Source organism: Carassius carassius, chromosome 47, assembly GCF_963082965.1.
Source record: "Carassius carassius chromosome 47, fCarCar2.1, whole genome shotgun sequence".
Taxonomy (NCBI): Eukaryota; Metazoa; Chordata; class Actinopteri; order Cypriniformes; family Cyprinidae; genus Carassius; species Carassius carassius.
Window position 1 is genome coordinate 26,306,612 of NC_081801.1, and position 23,148 is coordinate 26,329,759.

The following is a 23,148-nucleotide window of genomic DNA, read 5'->3' on the forward strand; positions in this document are numbered from 1 at the left end:
GAGGAGCCTGATTCGACTACCAATGTCACAGTCGAATATTCGCGGGCTCTTATGATTATGCCATTCTGACTATATGTGAGCGCTCAAATGTCTGATTTCACATAGAACTTCCAATAAGTTAATATGCAGCCTATTATGATAAAGCCATGAATAAGAATCTGAAAAGTAAGAAGCTTCAAATAAATAATTTAAATTGCGTGAATAAATGCAACCACCCCTATGGATTTATGTTTCACTTTTCATAATCCGTGACTGACAGACGAGCATCTTGGCGGCAGGGATTTAAAACTTTACCAAGACTCAAACTGACACAGGCACAGACTGGATTTTTTCTAACAGGTAGAGTACAAGTGATTTTAAAACATTTCACCCGGTGTATATATATTGTGAATATATAATTTACCTCATATAAGATGCATTTGGTTGAGTCAAGCACTTCATTGTATCACTACAGTGATATCTCTTCAGTGCGCAGCACGAGCAGGACAAACTACAATGCAGAATATTAATAATTATGACTGGACTGTCACACCCATACCATTATAATGAGAACACCATTATAATAAAACGCTGTGATTGTTTAGCTGCCGTGTTTCTGCACATTGTTTCATGAAGAACACGTCCACAAAAGGAGTTCGCATTCAGAGCCACGCAGACACGTTCATTTGCATTCGGCTCTTTTTGCAGATAGATAGATATTCACCTGTTATGAGAGTTAAAATATAATGTTTTTGCATCTGTGATGGGGTAGCAAAGACAGCCATATTTGGTAACCCATACTGTAGCTTCATACATGTGAATAATTTTATTTACACTTGGCACTTGAAGTCCCTGCCTCCTCACATTTGTTTCTTATTTTTTTCTCTTTTTTTCTTTACTCTCTCTCTCTCTCTCTCTCTCTCTCTTTCAGGGAAGTGTGAGCCTTTTAGAAGCCACAGAGAAAGGCGACTGAAGACAAGGCCATCTAACAAACTGACAGATGGATATATGGAAGGATGTATGGATGAGAGACACATCCAGGGTCTGCTGCTGAAGATGTAACTGTGACTGCAAGGGGACAATGATAGCCTTCTTCATCTTTTCCCCTTCCCTCTCTTCAGCCCAATAGCATGTATTGATCTCTCATCACTCTGGTACAAAACTCTCCGACTGCAGAATGATTTTCCTACTTCCTAAAGACAGTGAAGGTGCAATGGCACTTGTGGCACTCTTGTTTTGACATTGTCACGTAATTACACACTCAACATTTTCCCTTCACACAAAATAATAATAATAATAATAATAATAATAATAAAAACTCTACTCTTCATACACTCACAATAATGTGCAGGTAATACTTTCCAGCAATTGCAAGCCTTATAGCAGCCATGCTACTTTTACCCTGAAAAGAAGCACCAAGCAACATAACAGCTTGAGACGATTTTTGAAGGCGTACTGTACAAGTGTGTAGCGAGATAGTGAACCATTTTACATTAAATATTATTAGTAGTATTATTCATAGGTTACACTTTGTTTTGTAAATGTCCGAACCATTACAGATCTTCCAGTGTTCTGAGACATGAATGATGGTTATGAGGTACACAATCGATTTTAGATTCCGATACGGTACTTTTTGGAATTTAGCAACAACTCGGTCAGGTGTCCATTTTGTCCATCTGTGCCTAGGGGAATTTTAATTTGCACTATATTTGAAAGTGCATGTACTTACTGTACAGTTTACTTACAAAACAAACTACTGAATAAAATAACGTAACTACGAGTTTAGGTTGTGTATGTAAATGCATAACAAGAAGTGCTGGATTTTCATCTTGGCACATTGAATACTTTTGCAGTTTAAGCAGCTGATGCACCTGCAATTTGTTTAGCCTCCTTTTATCTCTATTTCTTACAAATACTGCAAACAGACAGCCAGCCTAATGTGACTCATCTTTGCAACAGCATTTATAGTTGTGGTTTATTTTCAGAGTTAAGGCGCTTTATTTATTGTGGCGTTTCCATTATTTGGTCCACTTCATCTACACAACTGCAAACAGTTCAAGTCTTTCCAGACACTGGAGTCCACCTGGGGCAAAGAATCCGTGCTGTCTTCAGACAATAGTTGTTTTCTTGAATCATTTTGTCCCACTCTTTTTGCTTCATTGAACTGATGAGGGTCTTTTAGGAGAGAGTTCATTTAGAACTCTCTGCTGTTTTGGACAAAGGAAACCCTCCTGGAGAAAACTATGATTGTGTACAGTATGTGTCTCAAATGCGCTGACTTATTTATACACTCATAGAAAACACCTTACTCCTACAGATATGCCATTTTCAAGAGTGCATTAGCAGAATCAGTGCTGCTGTGCCTTTTTTTTTCGTCATTGATAAAGTATTATTCTTATATAAGGTGCTGTAATAATTGAAGATGATTTATTTGTTGGCCTCCATCAAAGAATATTATAACATTTATATTTAAATGCATCACCATCCAAGCCTGCTTTGGCAGAAACCAGCATCTGAAGAGGGTTTCCTGGCAACAGTCCACCGGCTGTGAAATGAGTTCATTTATTTATGCTGTTTTTAGGCTATCATACTTAGATTTTTATTTATAAATGTGCTAGAAATTATGTTCAGTTCTCAGCTTATGATCAGGTATATTGACTGCCCTCTTTGCATTTGAATGCTCAAGTACATTATCACCTAATAATATGCTTTTTAATAAGAGCAAATTAATCAAACTCAAAATCAACTGAAATTTCCAGTTTAGACTAAGTAAATGCTAATTTGGAGGTTGGGTATCTGGGGGATAACTGGGTCCTGCGACAATGGGGACCTACCCACGAAAACTGTCCCTGGCCAAATGCATGCAATTTTATGTGCTGTACATACATGTGTAACTATGGGTTATTTATTATCTGTATCAGAATACTGTTTGACTGTTTTCTGGTTTGTTTTTGTGGACTGCATGGCCTCTCATGCACACATACTGCACACTGATTGACAGGTTATCTGACCTGCTTATCTTCACATTATGCAGTCTTATCTGAAAAGAAAAATACAAATCACACAGAGGGTTTGATTTTTGTGTGTGTGTGTGTGTGTGTGTGTGTGTGTGTGTGTGTGTGTGTGTGTGTGTGTGTGTGTGTGTGTGTGTGTGTGTGTGTGTGTGTGTGTGTGTGTGTGTGTGTGTGTGTGAGAGAGAGAGATGAATCGTTGCTGAGCTTTGAGCCTGTCACCATAAAGCAAATGCAGAGATGAGATATATATATATATATACTAATAACTTCATATAAAATATGACACTGATGTCTCCATATGATGTTTGACTTTTATGTTGGTTTTTATGGCTTTTTATCCCCTTTTGTGCAGAGAGTTTTATTTTATCCTCAGCGTGTTTCTATTGTCTTTTAATATTTTTTTTAAGTTTTTCCTTTCCTGAGTTCCATCGTAAGGTTTTTAGTTTGTTTGTTTGTTTTATTTGTTTACTGGTCACAATAAAGTCAATTTTAATATGTCTATGTAATATGCTGTCAAATGTTAATTGTATTAAAGCCTTTTTGGTATTCATAGCATGTAGATTGTTTTTGTAAATGCTGCAGCGTCTAAGGATTTCATTTATTTTTACATTTTTTGCTTTCTCTCTCTCTCTCTTTAAATTCGGAAATTGTAATTGTAATGTTTGTTGTTCCATATATATATATATATATATATATATATATTCATCAATCCAAATATTTTTAGTTAGATTATATTAAACAGTTTAAAAATAAGAAAACTGCGTAAAAAGTTGACTTCAAAAATACTATTAATTGCTGATGGAAAAATATTATCTAGTCTAAAAACAAATCAAATACTGAAACAGAAATGATTATATGTAATAGAGTCCATGGACAGAAATTATCACCCTTTGGAAGCACATTTTGTCAATTTTAGCTTCAATATTGTTTTCCTTAGGATACATCTTTGGGAGATATATATAAAGTTTTTAAAAATTTCAAATGCACATTCACAATTATACATACATTATGTGCATTTTCTGAAAGTTCTCTAATTATCATAGGGGTCATGTCTCAGAATGAATGACTCATGTACTGACATGGAGTAAGTAGATATTGGTCTGGGCAGTTCTCTCTGTCTCTCTTACAGCCAAATGGCATGAGATTATGCTCATAAACATCAACCATCCAATTACAGCTCCACACACAGCCCACATTGGAATTATCAAGGCTTGTGTGTATGGATAAACAGCACAAGTGTGCCAGAATCCATTCAATCCCCCCTCCCTCCCAATGCCCAAATGCTCGAGGTTGCCCTTTCTAGTCAAAAAGGGTAGAGTGCCACCTATTGGTACACAGTTAGTTCACTCAATCAACCTGCCCTGTGCACTTACTCCTCCATTCTTCCTCCACCTGCATGAATATTCATGTGTATATGCTCACAAGCAGGCATGCAACTTTTGTCCCATGCTCATTTTGTGCTGTTTGGGATGGCGAGCAGTGCGTTTGGTAGAAGAGATTGAAGAGGTGCAGAAGGCATCATGGGTTGATTCAGAATCTTTTTTGTGTAACACTACATTACCAGAATAAAGAACATTGTGTTCTGTTTTTAAAGAAGCTCTATTGTGTTGACTGATCAACCCAATCAACAGTCAGCTACCACATCAATTTATGACTCCATGCATATGTTCTATGAATTAGGAATTTATCCTTTTTTTTCCTTCTTGTGATGACAACCAGGATATTTGTTTAATATTTTTTTCAAAACCATGCCAAAGTTAGCTCAGCCCCGCTCCAACAGCAGACTGTCTGATGCACTCTGTGTCCTGATGTCACAAAAGCAGAGAAAATGACTAGAGGGAGAGAGAGAAAGGGATAAATAAATAGAAAATCACACATGCAGAATCATGGCAGACACTTGTGCCTCAAATGCCAAGCTGTCATTCAATAAACATGACAGCGGGATCCAGCTCAGTCCAGATCCACTCTACAGTAGACTACGGCTAAACGTGCCCTCATCCATTACCCTCCAACAATCTGCCACAGTTCAATCACATTGTGCAAGCAATTAGAGAGACAAAAACAAGTTGGTGAGTTTGTTTCTCATCCACAGTATCAGCTGTACATTATTGTAATAATGGCCACTTGAATAATAATGATGGTAATTTTAAATGAAATCCATTATAATATGATGTAATAGGAGTATGTTTCTGGTTTGTTTCTATTAAAATGGCATCAGTTACTGCCATCAGTGTACAAATGATATCACCAACCTAGACAAATCTAGGACAGTCTTATGAAAATATTTTACAGAGGCTTCTCATTTAATGGGCCATTATGCATATTGATGTTGAGGATGATATGCAGAATCAGTACAATTTGTGGTTAAGCCAAACCCTGTCCATCAACACTGTGAATGCTCATGGATAAAATTCCTTGCAATCTGGCTTAAGCGTCTTATGACCATCTTCCATTTTAAGGCATTCAAAGGAGTAACACGCAATCTGATCATAAGCTGTGAGCAGCGACACATCCTCATGTGTCCTGCTGAGCTATATTGAAGATGCATGACTGAACTGTTGTAGTTAGCACCATATAAATGTCCATACACCATCCATCCACCCGTTTATACCAGTGTCTCTTCTCACAGGCCAGTTGTCCATACACCATAATTGTGATTTTGATATGGTGTTGTTTGATTTCGATCATTTTAGTAAACCTGTCTGTCTCATCACCATGCTAATATAAGGCATGTACAAAAGTATAACACCATTAACAATAAATTAATCTTTCAACTCAGGAACTTCAATGCATCAGTAGATGATGTAAAGGGAACTCATACAAAATCAAATCACTTCTCCCACAGATGCAATGCACTGTGTGTGACACAGCCATGTCTTTATAAGTAAAAGTATGGCATCATCCATTCAGAATTTTCTGTCTTTAAGGCTGTGTGTACTACAGCCTGCTGTGAAAGAGTATTCATTCATAAACTCATAAAAGATTGGTTTATACTTGCACACTTTCTCCAGTGAATTGATTGCAGTTTACTCCCTGCTTATGAGATGGTTGGCTTGTGTTGTGATGTTCTCGATTGATCATCATGCCCATGCTGTGAGCACTTGAATATGTGAACATTCCACTAAATTGTGGCGTTTTTAATTTAATTGTACAATGCATTGTACTTTGCTGGTTAAGCAGCGAGTTATGAAAGCTGTCGCTAGGGGGAAGAGTTAGTTCTAATTTCTGCTTGTTATGGGAATATGTTATATTTCCTTAAAGGTGTTTTTTATACCTGTATAATTTTCATATATCTTCTGACCCCCTGCAGACCAGTGACCAGATAAAGTTGTCTGTACAGGACTCTGTACAGGCAGGCAATCTTGAGAAATCCTAATAACATGCTCAAGCCAGCACAGCTGGTGTTTATTAAATGTGGGCTCCATGCCCTTGCAGTTTGTCCTAGAAAGATGTCCATGATCATACTATATGATCCCAGGGATTTCACTGCAGGCATCATATATGAAAGCATTTGGAGTTTGCCAAAGGCTGCATAAGCCATAGATTTTATCTGGTTGTGGATTTCATAAATAATATTGCAGTCTTATGAAAGGATGATATTTAATAAAAATACCTATTGTATGGTGAAAACAGGCATAATGGACCAATCCAGTCTTAGTGGTTGACAGGCCAAGTTTGTTCTAGGCCTTCACAGCAGCAGCAGCAAGGGTGGTTTGTAGGTCTTCGGTTTGTGAGACTCGAGCGAATAGTCATTAGCATACTGCAACTTTAGGACCCACACTGCTGAGACCTTAGTGGTTGCCTGGAGAAATTAAAAAGGTTTCCATCTGGCCTGAATTCAAGTGTGATCCCAGTGCTGCTTTCAGGCTCGTTATGGAGAACGTCCCAGGTTACATATGTAACCATAGTTCCCCGAAGGGAATGAGACACTTCGACTGAGAACGCTTTTGGGAATGCCCTTCAGCGTGACCAGCTCTGAATAATATGTATAATCAGTTTCCTGAATGGGCTTGACGTCATAGGCAGGTGTCGTAGCGACCAGGAAGCTATAAAAGCACATGAGGTGGAACGAGCGTCAGCTTCTAGGAATGAAGCGAACTCTGGCAGGGATGCCGGAAGTATGGCCTTGAGATGCAGCATCTCGTTCCCTTGGGGGAACCATGGTTACATACGTAACCTGGGACGTTCCCCTTCAGGAACTTGAGCTGTGTCCGAGAACGCTTTTTGGAATGAGAATGCCCACGCCGCCAGACTTGAAAGTCCCTGCCTAGTGTGTATACAAGAAGCACAGCTAAGGCAAGAAAATAGAAGTGCCAGGAGTGGCTCGCAGATCTAAACCATAAAATGTGAGGGGCGTGGACACTCCAGCTGCGTTGCAGATGTCGTGCATGGACACACCTGACAAGAAGGCCTTGGAGGCCGCCATACAGTTGATTGAGTGAACCTTGACTCCCAATGGTGAGGGGAGATCAGAGGACTCCTAGGCAAAAGTAATTGCATCCACTATCCACCGACTGAAGGTCTGTTTTGTGGCTAGAAGACACCTCTTAGGGGGACCATAGCATACTAGGAGTTGATCCGCCTTTCTCCACATGGCAGCTCTGTGGACGTATGCATCCAGTGCTCACACTGGAAAATAGGAAGGGGCCACTTAGAGAGCCTGAAGATCCCCAACTCTCTTTAGAGAAGTGATTGCTAGAAGAAAGGCAGTCTTAATCGTGAGATAGCAATTTCTTCAATAGGCTCGAAAGGAGGCTTACAAAGACCTTCTAGCACCAAAGCCAGGTCCCACGTGGGGACAAGAGATTGTACTGGAGGCCTCATCCTCAGCGCACCACAGAGGAAATGTATAACTAGGGGGTGTCTGCCCACTGACTGGCCACTAAGAGGGGTGCGGTAGGCTGCAATGGCCTCCATGTAGACCTTCAGGGTGGAGTGAGTCAACCCTGCAGAGAAATGGGACTGCAGGAATTCCAGTACTGTACCAACTGGGCAGTTAACTGGGTCAAATTGGCGATCTCCGCACAAAGAAAGGTTTCCACTTCAAGGCATAGAGTTTCCTCATTGAGGGAGCTCTGGATTGGAAGATGGTCTCAGCAACCTCGGTTGAGGGACCAGAACCTACAAGATGTGCCCCCTCAGGGGCCCTACCCATAACTTCCATAGCGCCGGGCAAGGGTGAAATATTGTGCCCTCCGCCTTCGAGAGGAGATCCCTCCTGATGGGAATCTCCCATGGAGAGCCATCGAGGAGCGAGATTAGATCTGAGAACCATACTCGGCCTGGCCAGACCGGGGCTACTAATAGAAAATGGACCCCATCCTGGTGCACTCTCTCCAGAACTCCCAGGAGCAGAGCAATTGGGGGAAAAGCGTACAGACGAAGCCTCGGCCAAGTCTGCACCATAGCGTCCAGTCCCAGAGGAGCTGGATGAACTAGAGGGAACCAAAGGGGACAGTGCGATGTCAGTGCGAGTCGCAAACAGATCCAACTGAGCCTGACCACATATAGTCCATAATTGCTTCACCACCTCGGCGTGAAGCCTCCATTCCCCGGGCCTCGGCCCCTGTCTCGACAGGATGTCTGCTCCCACATTCATATGCCCAGGAATATGTACTGCTCTTAGCAAAAAGGAGTTTGCCCTGGGGCCACAGAAGGATCTGGCGCACCAGCTTGTACAGGGGTCGCTTACGCAGACCTCCTTGGTGGTTGATGTAAGAGACCACCACTATGTTGTCGGTGCGCACCAACACATGATGACCTGTTAGGTCTGGGAGAAAATGATTCCATGTTCGAAATACTGCTAGCATCTCTAGACAGTGTTACACAGGGACAACCTGCCATTAATCCCAATGCAAGTGAACGACGCCTTGTGGTACCATCCCAAAGAAGTTCAAAATCACTCTCACGGACCTTTTCCTGGACTGTGCCCAACTGGTGGAATGACCTCCCAATCTCAATTCGTACAGCTGAGTCTTTACAAATTTTCAAGAAACATCTAAAGACTCATCTTTTTCGCCTGCACTTAAGCAACTAACACTAGCACTTTTCCTTTACTTGTCTTTTCATTCTATTAAAAAAAAACACCTGCCTATGCGTTCTATACTAGACTAACTGAGACTTGTCATGGCACTTGTATACTGTTGTTGTTCTCTTGTTGACCTGACTGCTTCTATTGTTCTCATTTGTAAGTCGCTTTGGATACAAGTGTCTGCTAAATGATTAAATGTAAATGTAAATAGTTTCTGAAACTGCTTAATAGTGAGTGACTGGCCTTCTCTGACTCTCTTGACTGACGTGAGGATCGACTCAATACGTGCAGGGGACAGACATGCCTACATCGCGGTTGAATCCCATACCACGCCCAGGTAAGTGGTCCTCTGTAATGGAGAAAGCACACTTTTCTTGGCGTTTAATCTTAACCCCAACTTTTTCACATGGGCGAGAATGACATCACAATGCCGAACTACCATCTGCTCTGATTGAGCCAAAATCAACCAATCGTTGATATAATTTAGTATGCGGATGCCTTGGAGTCGCAGTGGAGCCAGCACAGCATCCACACTCTTTGTAAAAGTTCAGGGTGAGAGTGCTAGTCCAAAAGGAAGAACTCGATACTGGTAAGCTTTGACCCTGAAAGCAAACCTTAGGAACTTCCTGTGATTTGGAAGAATGGAGATATGAAAATAAACATCTTTTAGATCTATCATGACAAACCAGTCCTCGGACCTGATCTGAGACACGGCCTGCCTGATAGTAAGCATCTTAAACTTCAGTCTTGACTGAGCGGTTTAACTGACGCAGATCTAAAATCGGACACAACCCCCCATCCTTCTTTGGAACTATAAAGTATTGGTTGTAGAACACAGGCTCCGTTGTGAGGAGGGACGCACCTCGATGGCCTCCTTCCTCAAGAGGGTATTTACTTTTTGTTCCAATATCAGAGCCTGCTTGGGCCCACTAGTGTGGGAAAGACCCCATTGAAAGGTGGCAGCGGAGCACTAAGTTGAATTCGATAACCTTTTTCTACAGTCTGCAGGACCCAATGAGACACATTTGGCAGTAGCTTCCATGCTGCTAAATATTCTACTAAGGGAACCAGTCTGTTGAAACTGGTCTCTGATGTACTTTGAGCTGCTAGCTTGGTGCACTGAAGCGGAGGACCGGCAGGAAACAACTGAACTAACTGCTGTTGATGGCTCTGAGGAGAGACAGACACTGTGTAATGCGGTGCACCCCGCTCTTCCCCAGTAGGGGTCACCTTCAGCAGTCCTGCTTTTTGATGTTGGTTGTCAGGACCGCTTTGAGAACGAGTCAGTCTTTTGTTCGTTATCTAGCTCGGATCGGTGTTCATCTTCAGTTCTCTCTTCACAGCAGTTCAGTCAGTGTACTGTTTGAGTAAATGAATTACTCCGGGATATTGGTTTGTTTGAACTCAGAGGGAGTGTCAGCCACATTAAAAAAGTTAACAGCTTAAGTCATTTGTGGATTGATGTGTATTGGAGACACAAACCATTTAAAACGATTCAGTTTGATTTGGTGAACTGGTTCAAAAAGATCCGGTTACATCGAATGATTCATTCGCGAACCGGATATCACAAACTGCTTTGTTTTGAACTCTCCCACAACAGACACGGAAGAGAAGACAATGCTGAATAAAGTCGTAGTTTTTGCTATTTTTTGACCAAAATGTCATCATGATGACTGTAACATGAGGCTTCCCCTGCTTGATTGTAATCTGCAAACCCTCGCTTCCAAATTAATCATATTTATTTTAAAACCTTTTACATCCCTCCATGCCATATTTAAGTCCCACTTGAATGCTCCCAAATGAGAGGTGGTCCTTCTGTGTCCAAAATTAATCAAAAACATCCTAGGACAAGGTTTTCACACTAACAGCTGTCATAGTCAGAATGTTAGCAACTCTGTATGTTTGTTCGAGTTAGCAAAGTAACTGGTGGGGGGGGGGGCTTACCGATAGGTCAATTAAGGAGGTGACTTTTTGCACAATTAAACCTGTGCAAAAAAAAAAAATCATGGGAGCGAAGTGTGCATCAGTTGTAATCTTCGAAATCCTTCATTCCAAAAGGTCTTTCAAAGTGGCCAACTTTGATCACTTCTGTTTGGAATGACCCTTCAATCTGAAGTGTCCTTTGTAGACGGATTTATCCAGTTTTTTTCAGCGGTCACATATGGAAATGTATGTTGGAAAATGGAGTCTGTAGACTGGGCAGCCTGAATTTATTTTTTTTTTTATTTTTTTTTTTTGAAGACTGTGGGTGATATTTTTCTTGCCATGTTTGTCTTTCCCATGATTCAATGAGAAAGTAATAATATTTTGTAATGGTCTCTCATTTAATGATGCAGTCCATCTACTCAGTCTGGCCATGATGAAAACCATATGCATATGCTGGCCATGGAAGATTAGTGTTTGGGGCCAGTGTTCACACAGAACAAAGGGGGCTGTTTCCTCAGAACACATTTACATTTATTCATTTAGCTGACGCTTTTATCCAAAGCGACTTACAATTGCTATATATGTCAGAGGTCGCACGCCTCTGGAGCAACTAGGGGTTAAGTGTCTTGCTCAAGGACACATTGGTGTCTCACAGTGGATTCGAACCCGGGTCTCTCACACCAAAGGCATGTGACTTATCCACTGCGCCAACACCACCCCCACCAGAACACTTCAGCATCTGCACCCAGCCACTATGCTCCCTCCCTTCTGAACACCCGGCTTCTCAAAAGACCCTAAGGGACAGATTTAATAACAGCTTGCACAAACCCTGTTTTGGCATTAAGGATTAACTTAAGACACACTGTGAAAAACTAGCGATGAACACAGCCATGTTTGCAGCTGACCTTATTGCATATGCATTTGTAAGGAGGAAAGTATTCAGATGAATTACACAACACGATTTACTATGGTTTGCAGTAGTCGATTTACTGATATTTGTGCTATTATTTACCGCCCTACAAAAAGCATGTTTTAACCACGTTTTACACATGGCTGTGATTGTTGCTGCCAAAAGGAGGGCCCACAGAGAACAGAGAGCATGTGGTAGAAGTGAGAGATATTTATCTCTCACTCTAAATTTATTTCAAATGCCAGAGGAAGAATTTATCACTACATATTATTATGCTAATATGCATCATTATGGAAATGAGATGTTGTGTTTGTGTTCTTTAATTTGCGTATTGTCAGTAGATCACCTGCAGAACTCTCCACTCCCATTGGCAATTTTTGGAAATTGTGCTCTCGCATTGTAGAGTAAATCCTTTAACTTAACTCTATTAAAACATGTTAAATCTGACCTAATATTTAATCATTCGGCTAAAATACTAGCAAGTTTTCTGTTCAGTGAGAACTTATAGTCAATCATACACAACAACCGTCAATATACAAACAGTTGATGGAATTACAAAAACTGCATTAATTGTCATGTTTCAGTTCTACCAGCATACAACAGACTAAATTAAATCTATTGTTTGTTTGGTAACACTTTATTGTAAGGTGTCCTTGTTACAGATGTTACATGCACTTACTATTATAATAACAATTAAAGCTGCAAGCAGCGATGAACGGGCCCTCGCACCCGGGCTCACCGGCAGCGAGTGGCTTTAGTAAATAGGTGAAAGGTGAGAAATATGCATTTAAACTCATAAATATAAGTGGAATATATCAAATAAATCAAAGTTTATTCCATATATGTGCCAATCTTCCTTTTGCCAGCAGGTGGTGCTATCATTATAATGGAATATTGGCCTTCAGATGTGTTCAGGGCAGGACTCTTATCGAACATGCGAAGTTTGGGGAAGATCGAAAAAATTATGCCTGAGTTACAATAACTTCTCTTGCTGTGGCGAGACATCAAATTTTGTCATGGCGCCATGGACGCGCCCTTTAGCAAAAACTCAAGATCTCCACAATTTAACATTGCACTGGCCTTTAGATTAGACTGACCACAAAAAATACATTCATGTCAAAAAAATTCTAGGAGTAGTTTGTCGCAGCGTAAAACATGTCACTTCCTGTTGCCAGCAGGTTACCGCTATGACTATAACTGAATATGGGCATGTAGATCTGTTAAGAGCAGAAGTCTTATCTAACATATGAAGATTGGGGCAGATTGGACATTGTATGTCTGAGTTACAGCAACTTCCTTTTTCATGGCGAAACATCTAAATTTTTCAGGCCGCCATGGACACACCCTTTAACGAAACCTCAAGATCTTCGCAATTTAACATCGCAAAGGGCTTTAGATTACACTGACCACGTTTGGTGTTGATCTGAATAAATCTCTAGGAGGAGTTCGTTAAAGTACAACTCCTGAAAATGGCAAAAACAACACCAATTTTGCAGAGGAAATTCAAAATAACCGACTTCCTGTTGGGATTCGGATTTTGTACCAAGATACTTTTTTGTAGGTATTGGTGTGTTACATGTGTGTACCGATTTTTGTACAGTTGTGGCCAAAAGTTTTGAGAATTACATAAATATTAGTTTTCAAAACGTTTGCTGCTAAACTGCTTTTAGATCTTTGTTTCAGTTGTTTCTGTGATGTACTGAAACTAATTACAAGCACTTCATAAGTTTCAAAGGCTTTTATCGACAATTACATGACATATATGCAAAGAGTCAGTATTTGCAGTGTTGGCCCTTCTTTTTCAGGACCTCTGCAATTCGACTGGGCATGCTCTCAATCAACTTCTGGGCCAAATTCTGACTGATAGCAACCCATTCTTTCATAATCACTTCTTGGAGTTTGTCAGAATTAGTGGGTTTTTGTTTGTCCACCCGCCTCTTGAGGATTGACCACAAGTTCTCAATGGGATTAAGATCTGGGGAGTTTCCAGGCCATGGACCCAAAATTTCAACATTCTGGTCCCCGAGCCACTTAGTTATCACTTTTGCCTTATGGCACGGTGCTCCATCGTGCTGGAAAATGCATTGTTCTTCACCAAACTGTTGTTGGATTGTTGGAAGAAGTTGCTGTTGGAGGGTGTTTTGGTACCATTCTTTATTCATGGCTGTGTTTTTGGGCAGAATTGTGAGTGAGCCCACTTCCTTGGATGAGAAGCAACCCAACACATGAATGGTGTCAGGATGCTTTACTGTTGGCATGACACAGGACTGATGGTCGCGCTCACCTTTTCTTCTCCGGACAAGCCTTTTTCCAGATGCCCCAAACAATCGGAAAGGGGCTTCATCGGAGAATATGACTTTGCCCCAGTCCTCAGCAGTCCATTCACTATACTTTCTGCAGAAGATCAATCTGTCCCTGATGTTTTTTTTGGAGAGAAGTGGCTTCTTTGCTGCCCTTCTTGACACCAGGCCATCTTCCAAAAGTCTTGGCCTCACTGTGCGTGCAGATGCGCTCACACCTGCCTGATGCCATTCCTGAGCAAGCTCTGCACTGGTGGCACGCCGATCCCGCAGCTCAATCCTCTTTAGGAGACCATCCTGGCGCTTGCTGGACTTTCTTGGACGCCCTGAAGCCTTCTTTACAAGAATTGAACCTCTTTCCTTGAAGTTCTTGATGATCCTATAAATTGTTGATTTAGGTGCAATCTTAGTAGCCACAATATCCTTGCCTGTGAAGCCATTTTTATGCAACGCAATGATGGCTGCACGCGTTTCTTTGCAGGTCACCATAGTTAACAATGGAAGAACAATGATTTCAAGCATCACCCTCCTTTTAACATGTCAAGTCTGCCATTCTAACCCAATCAGCCTGACATAATGATCTCCAGCCTTGTGCTCGTCAACATTCTCACCTGAGTTAACAAGACGATTACTGAAATGATCTCAGCAGGTCCTTTAATGACAGCAATGAAATGCAGTTTTTTTGGGATTAAGTTAATTTTCATGGCAAAGAAGGACTATGCAATTCATCTGATCACTCTTCATAACATTCTGGAGTATAGGCAAATTGCTATTATAAAAACTTAAGCAGCAACTTTTCCAATTTCCAATATTTATGTAATTCTCAAAACTTTTGGCCACGACTGTACATGTAAATGAAACATAGCTCGAGGCGCACGTTGAATGTGTATAGGTGGCGCTATAGAGTCATTTTGCCACACCCGATGGACTATTGGCCTTTAGATGTGTTCAGGCCAGGACTCTTATCAAACATGTGAAGTTTGGGCAAGATCTGACATTTAATGCCTGAGTTACAACAAGTTTTATTCCCATGGCGAGACTTTGAACTTTGTCACGGCGCCATGGACACGCCTTTTCAAGAAAACCCAAGATCTTCATAATTTAACATTGCACAGGCCTTTAGATTAGACGGACCATAAAAAAGACATTGATGTCAAAAAATTTTGGTGTTGATCTGAATAAATCTCTAGGAGGAGTTCGTTAAAGTACAACCCCTGAAAATGGCAAAAACGACAATTTTTGCTGAGAAAGAAAATTATAACTGACTTCCTGTTGAGATTTGGATTTTGTACCAAGAGACTTTTTGGTGTGTTACATGTGTGTACCGATTTTCGTAGCTCAAGATGCACTTTGTTGAAAATTTTTAGGTGGCGCTGTTGAGCCATTTTGCCACACCCACCTTAGCAAACCATATCATACCTAATATTTTGCCAGTTCTGACGTGTGTGCCAAGTTTCATGACTTTTCGAGAAAGTTTCAGAAAACAAAAATAATAATAATAATAATAAAAGGAGCAGAAACAAGAGGGTCCTCGCACCTCGGTGCTCGGGCTCTAATTAATTATGCATAATTGCATGCAAGTAACCCTGAGCCAAACCCTAATCCCAAGCCTAACATATAGTAAGTACATGCAGTTCATCAATATTACTCAGTACTTAGATGTATAGTTACACTGTAACAAAGACACCTCAAAATAAAGTGTATCCGTTTTTTTTCTTTACTATAATCCAGCCTACATTTTTTGCAAGTGTCAAAGGTGTGCCTTCTTGACAACACACTAATAAGCCAACCTAATAGCCTTCATGACTATAAAACGTGCAATAGAAAAAACAGTGTGACAGAATTGCTGCAGTTAATACTTAATTTCTTCTCTCTCGTACAGCTGCTGTTTAGCTCTGCTTTTTTCTGTCCTCAAACCCATTGGGGAATCTTTTCTGCCTAGAGCTGGACAGTTTGATCAGTGGCCACGAGAGCAATTGTCCCTCCTGGATGCAATGGATGGTTTTTCAATTCAATAATGACAATGATTCCAGCATTTCCCAAATGGATAAATGTATTCTTAAGATTATTTATTTTTTCCAGGCATTTTGTGACAAATATTGTTAGTAGAGGGACAATACCTCTCTAATAGCTAAGCAATCAAAGTAGCAAGGAAATTTTAATGATCTCTCGGTGTGAATTAAAGAGTCTTGTTTACCAGCTGGGTCAGAGCCTGTCCTAAATGAGCATGTGATCACTGGAGTGACAGCAGTTAGCACCGATACTTCCTGCCTGTGCGTGGGAGGTGACTGTAAATACACAGTGGGAGAAGTTTCCAATGAGCATGCTAGGATGGCTGCACATTAATGATTACCTGCTTATTCTACTGGTCTTGATTGGGGGCATCTGAAAACATTTATGGTTTTGGGATTGGTTGTCATAAGTTATTTAAGAATATACACATATAAAATTACACATTTGGCAAATGCATTTTAATGAAGCCAAATAAATTTTTAAAAGTTGACCAGCTTGCAACATATTTCAAGAACTTGACATTATACTTATAATAAAGACGTTTTGAATTTTAAAGTGACGTTTCACCCAAAAATTAGCATTCTGTCATCATTTAACCACCATTAAGTTCCAAATCTGAATCTGTATGAATTGCTTTTCTTCTGCTGAACACAAAAGAAAATATTCTTTTGGTAACCAAACATTTACTATCGACATCCGTGGTATTTTTATTTCATTCTTTGGAAGTCAAAAGCATCTCAACACATTTGGTGAATGGCTATTTTGTAATATCTTCTGATTATCAGGTTTTGTAAGATTTAGTCAGTCAAAGTAATTTTTTGACATTGCATCATGATGAATATCAAAGATATGATATAAATATATGCCTTAAACTACATAAATCTATATCTGCAGATAACTAAATACCTTGAATTCCAATGCCAAAACTGCACGGGAAGATTAATTTTATGCTACATGCATAACAGTTCACATATCTTGATGTAAGCGACTGTGAATCTCATGTATCTCTTATCTCTGCATATCTGTCTAAAGTGATGGATGAAATGTAAATAATAAAGAATTGCACTTTTTGAGCATTACGATATTTATCCATCTAGAACTAGCCATAGATCAAAGGGAGCCCCTGCCTCTGATGTTACTTATTTTCCCTTTACGCAAACGCTTGCATATTTCTGGTTGATGATTGAAAGCACCTTGAGTACCCTGGACAGAAGCTATGCTAATGTTGAAAAAAAATGCCCTTGGGTTATTTGTGTAAGTGTGACACAAGGACACATTTAGCTCAAGTGTCTGAGTGCAAGTGCGATTTGTCTGTGTTGTGAAAAAAATGAGAAATGCTACATGAAAATAAGGTTAACTTCACATTACCATGGAAACACACTGGAGCCGAGCTGGCTCCATCTGCTCGATCTAACTTTCTGTAAAACTTCTAGCGCCTGTCAGCAGCTGTTATCTTTCCATGAACCTCTGCGAGAAGAGTCACAGGGAAAATGAAGTATGGTCACATGTTTGTTAGTATATTACTCATGTTTAATTAATTAATGCATTATTGCATGCATCATGGAATACAAAATGCTTATGATCTTGACACAGCCTCCAGTCATTTGCTGCATGCTGATGCTACTAATGATCTAGATAAATGATCCTGTAGGTGATTGTCAATCTGGTAGAAGAAACATACTACTGTATAGTACATGCTATGCTCAAACCTGCTACTTCATTACAAAAAAAAAATTCTGCACCATTATAGTACGAGTAATTAAATATTCTCATTCAGTTTTACACAAATTGAAGTGTTGATTGTTTTCTTCATATCCAAGTTGATGAAAGAAGAACTGTGAGCAAATAAATGATATCTTTCATTTTGCAGGAATACACTCCTGTCCATCAGTTAATGTCTTGTGGAGTAAAAAAGCTGCGTGTTTGTGAGAAACAAATTCACCATTAAGACATTTTTTACTAAAATCCATAATCCATAATAATGCTTCCTCCAGTAAAAAAAAAGCCCATCTCCTGTTGTCTCTCACATCAAAATCCAGCCACATACTGGTTTAGAGCTGTTTTGGCTTATAAAAGGTGTTTAATCTGTGCAGATTTCTCTCCTGATTCAGACAAGATGACTTTTTCACTTAAAGGAGCATTATTATGGATTCATATTTTAGCCAGAAGGTTAAAACATCTTAATGATGAATTATTAATGTTTATTACAAACACACAGCTTTTATCTTCTGGTGTCTGGAGTTCTGTGGATTATTGTGATGTTTTTATCAGCTGTTTGGACTCTCATTCTGACGGCACCCATTCACTGCAGAGCATCCATTGATGAGACACTGATGCAGTGCTACATTTCTACAAATCTTATGAAGAAACAAACTCTATTTAGGATGAGCAAATTTTCTGTGAATTTTAATTTTTGAGTGAACTATTTCTATAATGTTTTATTAGTTTTAGTTCTTATAATATACCATATTTGTGGAAAGTGCTTACAACGCTATCATCTTACAACAGAGTTTATTCAATTAGAGATTATAGGTTTAGGAAATTATGTGTTAACGCTCTAACCGTCTCTTTGGATGATGAAGCTGGGCTCCTTACAAGTAACACAGCCTGAATCAGCCTTTGTCTAAACCTTTAAACTCTTGATCTTCACCAATTTCCTCACTGTGAATATTTACCACAGTGGTAGAGGAGGCTTAAACGTCATTATACTGCCTGTGTGAGGTAATTACTTTAATGTCTTTAAATCACCTCTTTCACTTGAAAGCAGGAAGACTTATTTTTTCCCTTTTTTCATTATGTTGTTTTTATAGTAGTGATATTTGGTTTATGTTTTATCTTTACCAATGGCATCTATCCATATGTATCGATAAATCAGTGTTATATGCATCTAAAAATGACTCCTCTTTTATTTTTCCTGCCGGCATAGTGAAAAGTGTCTAGTAAATTAAACAAGCTGAATTTTAGCTTTAAATAAATTGCTTTAACCCATGGCTCTTTTATACAGTCAAAACACTTTAATGTTAAAACCGAGCAGCAATGAAAAGGGTTCTGACTGTTGCTTGCACCTAACTGAGCCGAGCTCTAATCACTGACAGGCTGGTATTTAATGCACACTTGGGGGCATTTCACCCTTTGCCATTTAAGTGTGGAGACAACAGAATGAGAAAGGAGAAAAGGCCTCACCAAAATAAAATGCAATTATTCTGTGTTCCCATTATGGACTGATTATATTTGGGATGAGCAATGTCAAGTGCTTTAGCTTTAAATAATGGGAAGAGGTGATAAAAGAGGTGAGAGCTAGAAATAGATAAAGGGTAAAACATGCACAGCCAGTGGGCACAACTCAAACACAGTATGGCGAAAAAAAAGGCATGGAGGTATTTATCCAAGTGGTCACTGTGTTCAAGGAGAGACCAGTCATGCTTGATGTTGACTGATTCGAGCATGATGACAAGCAGCAAGGTGAAAAAAACTAAAAACCTGGTTAGCTGCCTTGCAATAGTGAATGGAGTTTATTTGCAGAAGGGAGGCAAACAGGTAAGTGACAGTTCAATAATTTAATGATGATTCAGTCTTGAGGATGTGTCCTTGCAGATTTGTCAGCTTCTGAACTACTGAGGTGGAGCACACAAGAATTACAACATGGAGACATGGTGATGGTGATACAGTGCAGGAGATAAATTAAGAGAGGTCAACAGATTCAGCCATAACAAAACCATGTAGTGTCCATTGATGAGATCAGACAGAAGTGATTTGATTTAGAACACTTCACATAAGTAGCAAGCCACATGTGATATCTGACCAACGGGTATTTCCAGTAAACTTTTTGGTTTTGTTGCATTCCATTTTCATCAGAAGTTGGATGTCAGATGATGTTGGATGACTGCGTTACAATACACAGGTAAGAAAAAAACTAAATGGATGCATCCATTGTTAGCATTACAAGTCATAAAGCATTACACGTTATAAAGCAGTATTTCGCTAAAATATCATGTCCATGTACATGTTTGAAGTGTAATTTGATTTTAAAGTTTGGCTCATTTCCTGTTTGTTTACATGGAGAGGGCAGTACGGTTGACCTATACCGCAGCCAGCTACCAGAAGGCTATTTCGTAGAAAATACGAGTACGAGTGTCCACTACTTGTGGAACCCTTGCAATGGGCTGAAGTGGAATGTCCATTTTCCATTTTCAATATCCAAGTAAAATTAGAAAACACTATTAGTTGACGTTGGTAAGCTAAAAAGAAAAAAAAGATTTTTTTTGAGCTGGATGCAGTGCTTTACCAAGAAGACAATTCTGCAAAATAAGGAGAGTGCCAATAGAGGCAGCCCACTAGGATTCGATTTCATGCAAATATATACACTGTTAAAATCCTAATTTATGACAGGACATGACAACATATGTTTTCTTCTTTGTTATCTACTGCATGATAGCTGTCAGTGCCCAGTCCACAGACTGAAATAGCTCTCAAATTGTCTGTCTCTAGTACAAGCTTGGCTTTGCATTGCAATGTCGTGTCTAGAGGTACTCTCCGAGCCGCTGGAGGTTGATGAAACAGGCCCATGCTGAGATGAGCCACTCTAGTGTGACAACTTGCTGTAGACCCTGTCATCCCCAGAACCAACAGAAAGCAAAGTTTTCATCAAAGTTTCAGAATCACTATCATTGCCAAATATGCATCGTATAAGGGGCTGTCAGCCTTTCAATTTAATTTCACTGTCCATAACTCTTCTTTAGAAGGTTAAAAATATATATACAGTGATTCAGCAAAGCCAGATTCTATATTTTATCATCTTTCTCTGTCTCATCTCAGACTGAATTTCATGTGTTGGTGTCCTGACTAAAGACATTCACACCTGGTGCAGCAGGCAAATCTTGAGTACCTGTTGATGCTTTCATACCCATCATGTCATTAACTGCGTGCCTCATTGTATCTCGCACTGGTTGCCGGTTCTCCCAAAATAGTGACAGATCTGGCAGTCTTGAACAGCTGAAGTGCATAGGTGTTGATTATGTCACCTCTTCCAGTGTTTCATTTACAGGCGTGAAGAATCTGAGATTTGTCCTTCTCTGCCTATTTCAAGCGTGGGCTGACAGTTTCTGTCATACATTCAGGTCAATACTAGTGACACACTCATGACTCAGAATTGGGAATCTGAAATCTACTTTTCTGTTGAACAAGCTGAAACATCTTGAGACTTGCGCAAAGTGTTCATAAATCAGTTTACTTTCAGCTTTAAAGTTAGTTTTTAAGTTAACCTAATTATACAAACACTGAAAACTTGTTCATGTATGCTAAAGAATACTAAATGTTAAGGAAGAAAAGAAAGAGTAAAAGATGGCCTGAGAAGTGCAGTGGTTTACTAAATCCCGAGCTTCTAAACACTGTTACATAAACTGCTCCCTGTCTACTCCCTCATAGATGCACAGCCTGACAGTTAACAGTTAGCATCACCAATGCACACTATCAAAAGATGAAGACCGTTGGCGTATTTTCTTGGCATACTACGCACGCAGCATTTCCCAGCTTTCTTTGTGTCAAAGGACAAAGGTTGTGCTGGTAGATTTTGTTATTAAAATATATGGAGATTTTGATCAGATGCACAATATGTATAATGTGCATTAGAAAAGAACAACACATGCATTGCTTTGCATTGACTTCAACAGTGTAACTAAGTAATTAAGACCAAGTAAATGAAGAATATTGTACAGTCAAAGTTCTGGTACAATGATTTCAAGAATGATGAGCACACAGAATGAAAATATTAATTTATATCTCAGAATATCCAAACAAAGGTAATTCTAAGCAATACTAAGTAGTGTACAGACCTGATGGTTAATAGTAAATGAACCTGTCTTCCTGTCCTCAGTGGAGGCTCAAACCCGATACTCTGCTTGAGCTCTGAGTTCAACCCATGTGGGACTGTATAGAGGGAGACTACAGAAAGAAAGGAGGAGATGGGGAGGTGGAGGCATGCTGAAAGAATTGTTACTGGGACGGCGCAATGACTGCTGCTTTATATTGGGCAGGACTGAATGATTTGGCTCCTCCCACACCAACATTTGGAACTTCATTACAGGAAATGGCATGGTATGCATTTGTAAAACTCTTATGACCACCATTTTGCAATTCATCTTTTTTTTTTTTTACATGTTGTGTTATGTCTAATATAATGCAAAGGTTTCCTCGTATGTGTGGGTCTGTGAGGAACTCCGCTGCTCATAACCTTCCAGTGCACGTGTTTGCTGTAAGAAAGCTCAGCTCGAGAGCTTTTTAAAAGCTGTGTGTATTCTCGTGGCTGTCCCCGATGCCGAAGCGAAACGGGCAAAGTCATACGAAACATGCGTTAGAATTGCGTTCCGCAAATAAAAACTTTCCTGATGCATATAACGCCGTCTGCACAGTCACGTGCGAAACGTGCAGTGATACGCGAGATCCGCGACTCCTTTGCCTAAGAAGTTCCATGAAGGGAACACGGTGAATTTAAGAAACGAAGACATTGTAGACTCGCGTGCTCTTTAAAACTTTAGAACTAAAGGTATTTGTGTTGCAGCTGTTGCTCGCATTGCATCAGGTTAAAGTGGAACTATACTAATAGCAGCGAGCGCAAGAGGCATAGGCTATAGGCTGCTCTTCATGATTTGTTGTTAAATCCTGTCTCACGCGTGCATGCATGCACACGGACACAGAAGCTGTGGAGTTTGTATGAAAGCTGTGATATGTTTCAGATCGTCTCAGCATCGCTGTCCAACACCCAAGAAGCTGAGATCAATGCTGGCGACGTGGCCTCTAACAAGCTGTGCTATTTCCCTCATTAATGTCACGTTTAAAACACCCCCGGCTTTTAGTTTGTGTCCTCACTACGCAAATGATCAGTAAAACTGCTCTGCAGATGCGCTGTAAGGACTGCGGATCTTCCTTAAGCGTTTGATTTTATATATATATATATATATATATATATATATATATATA

The 23,148-nt window shown here is 39.9% G+C and overlaps 1 protein-coding gene across 1 annotated transcript in view; it reads left to right on the forward strand.

Annotated features, from left to right (window-relative positions):
• Positions 1–1,762, forward strand: part of LOC132130589 (gamma-aminobutyric acid receptor subunit alpha-6-like) — a 33,181-nt gene extending 31,419 nt beyond the window's left edge. The window contains exon 10 of the mRNA XM_059542340.1: positions 911–1,762. Within this exon, the coding sequence (XP_059398323.1) occupies positions 911–920 (10 nt within the window). The 3' untranslated portion in view covers positions 921–1,762. The remainder of the gene's footprint in view (positions 1–910) is intronic.
• Positions 1,763–23,148: the final 21,386 nt, after the last annotated feature.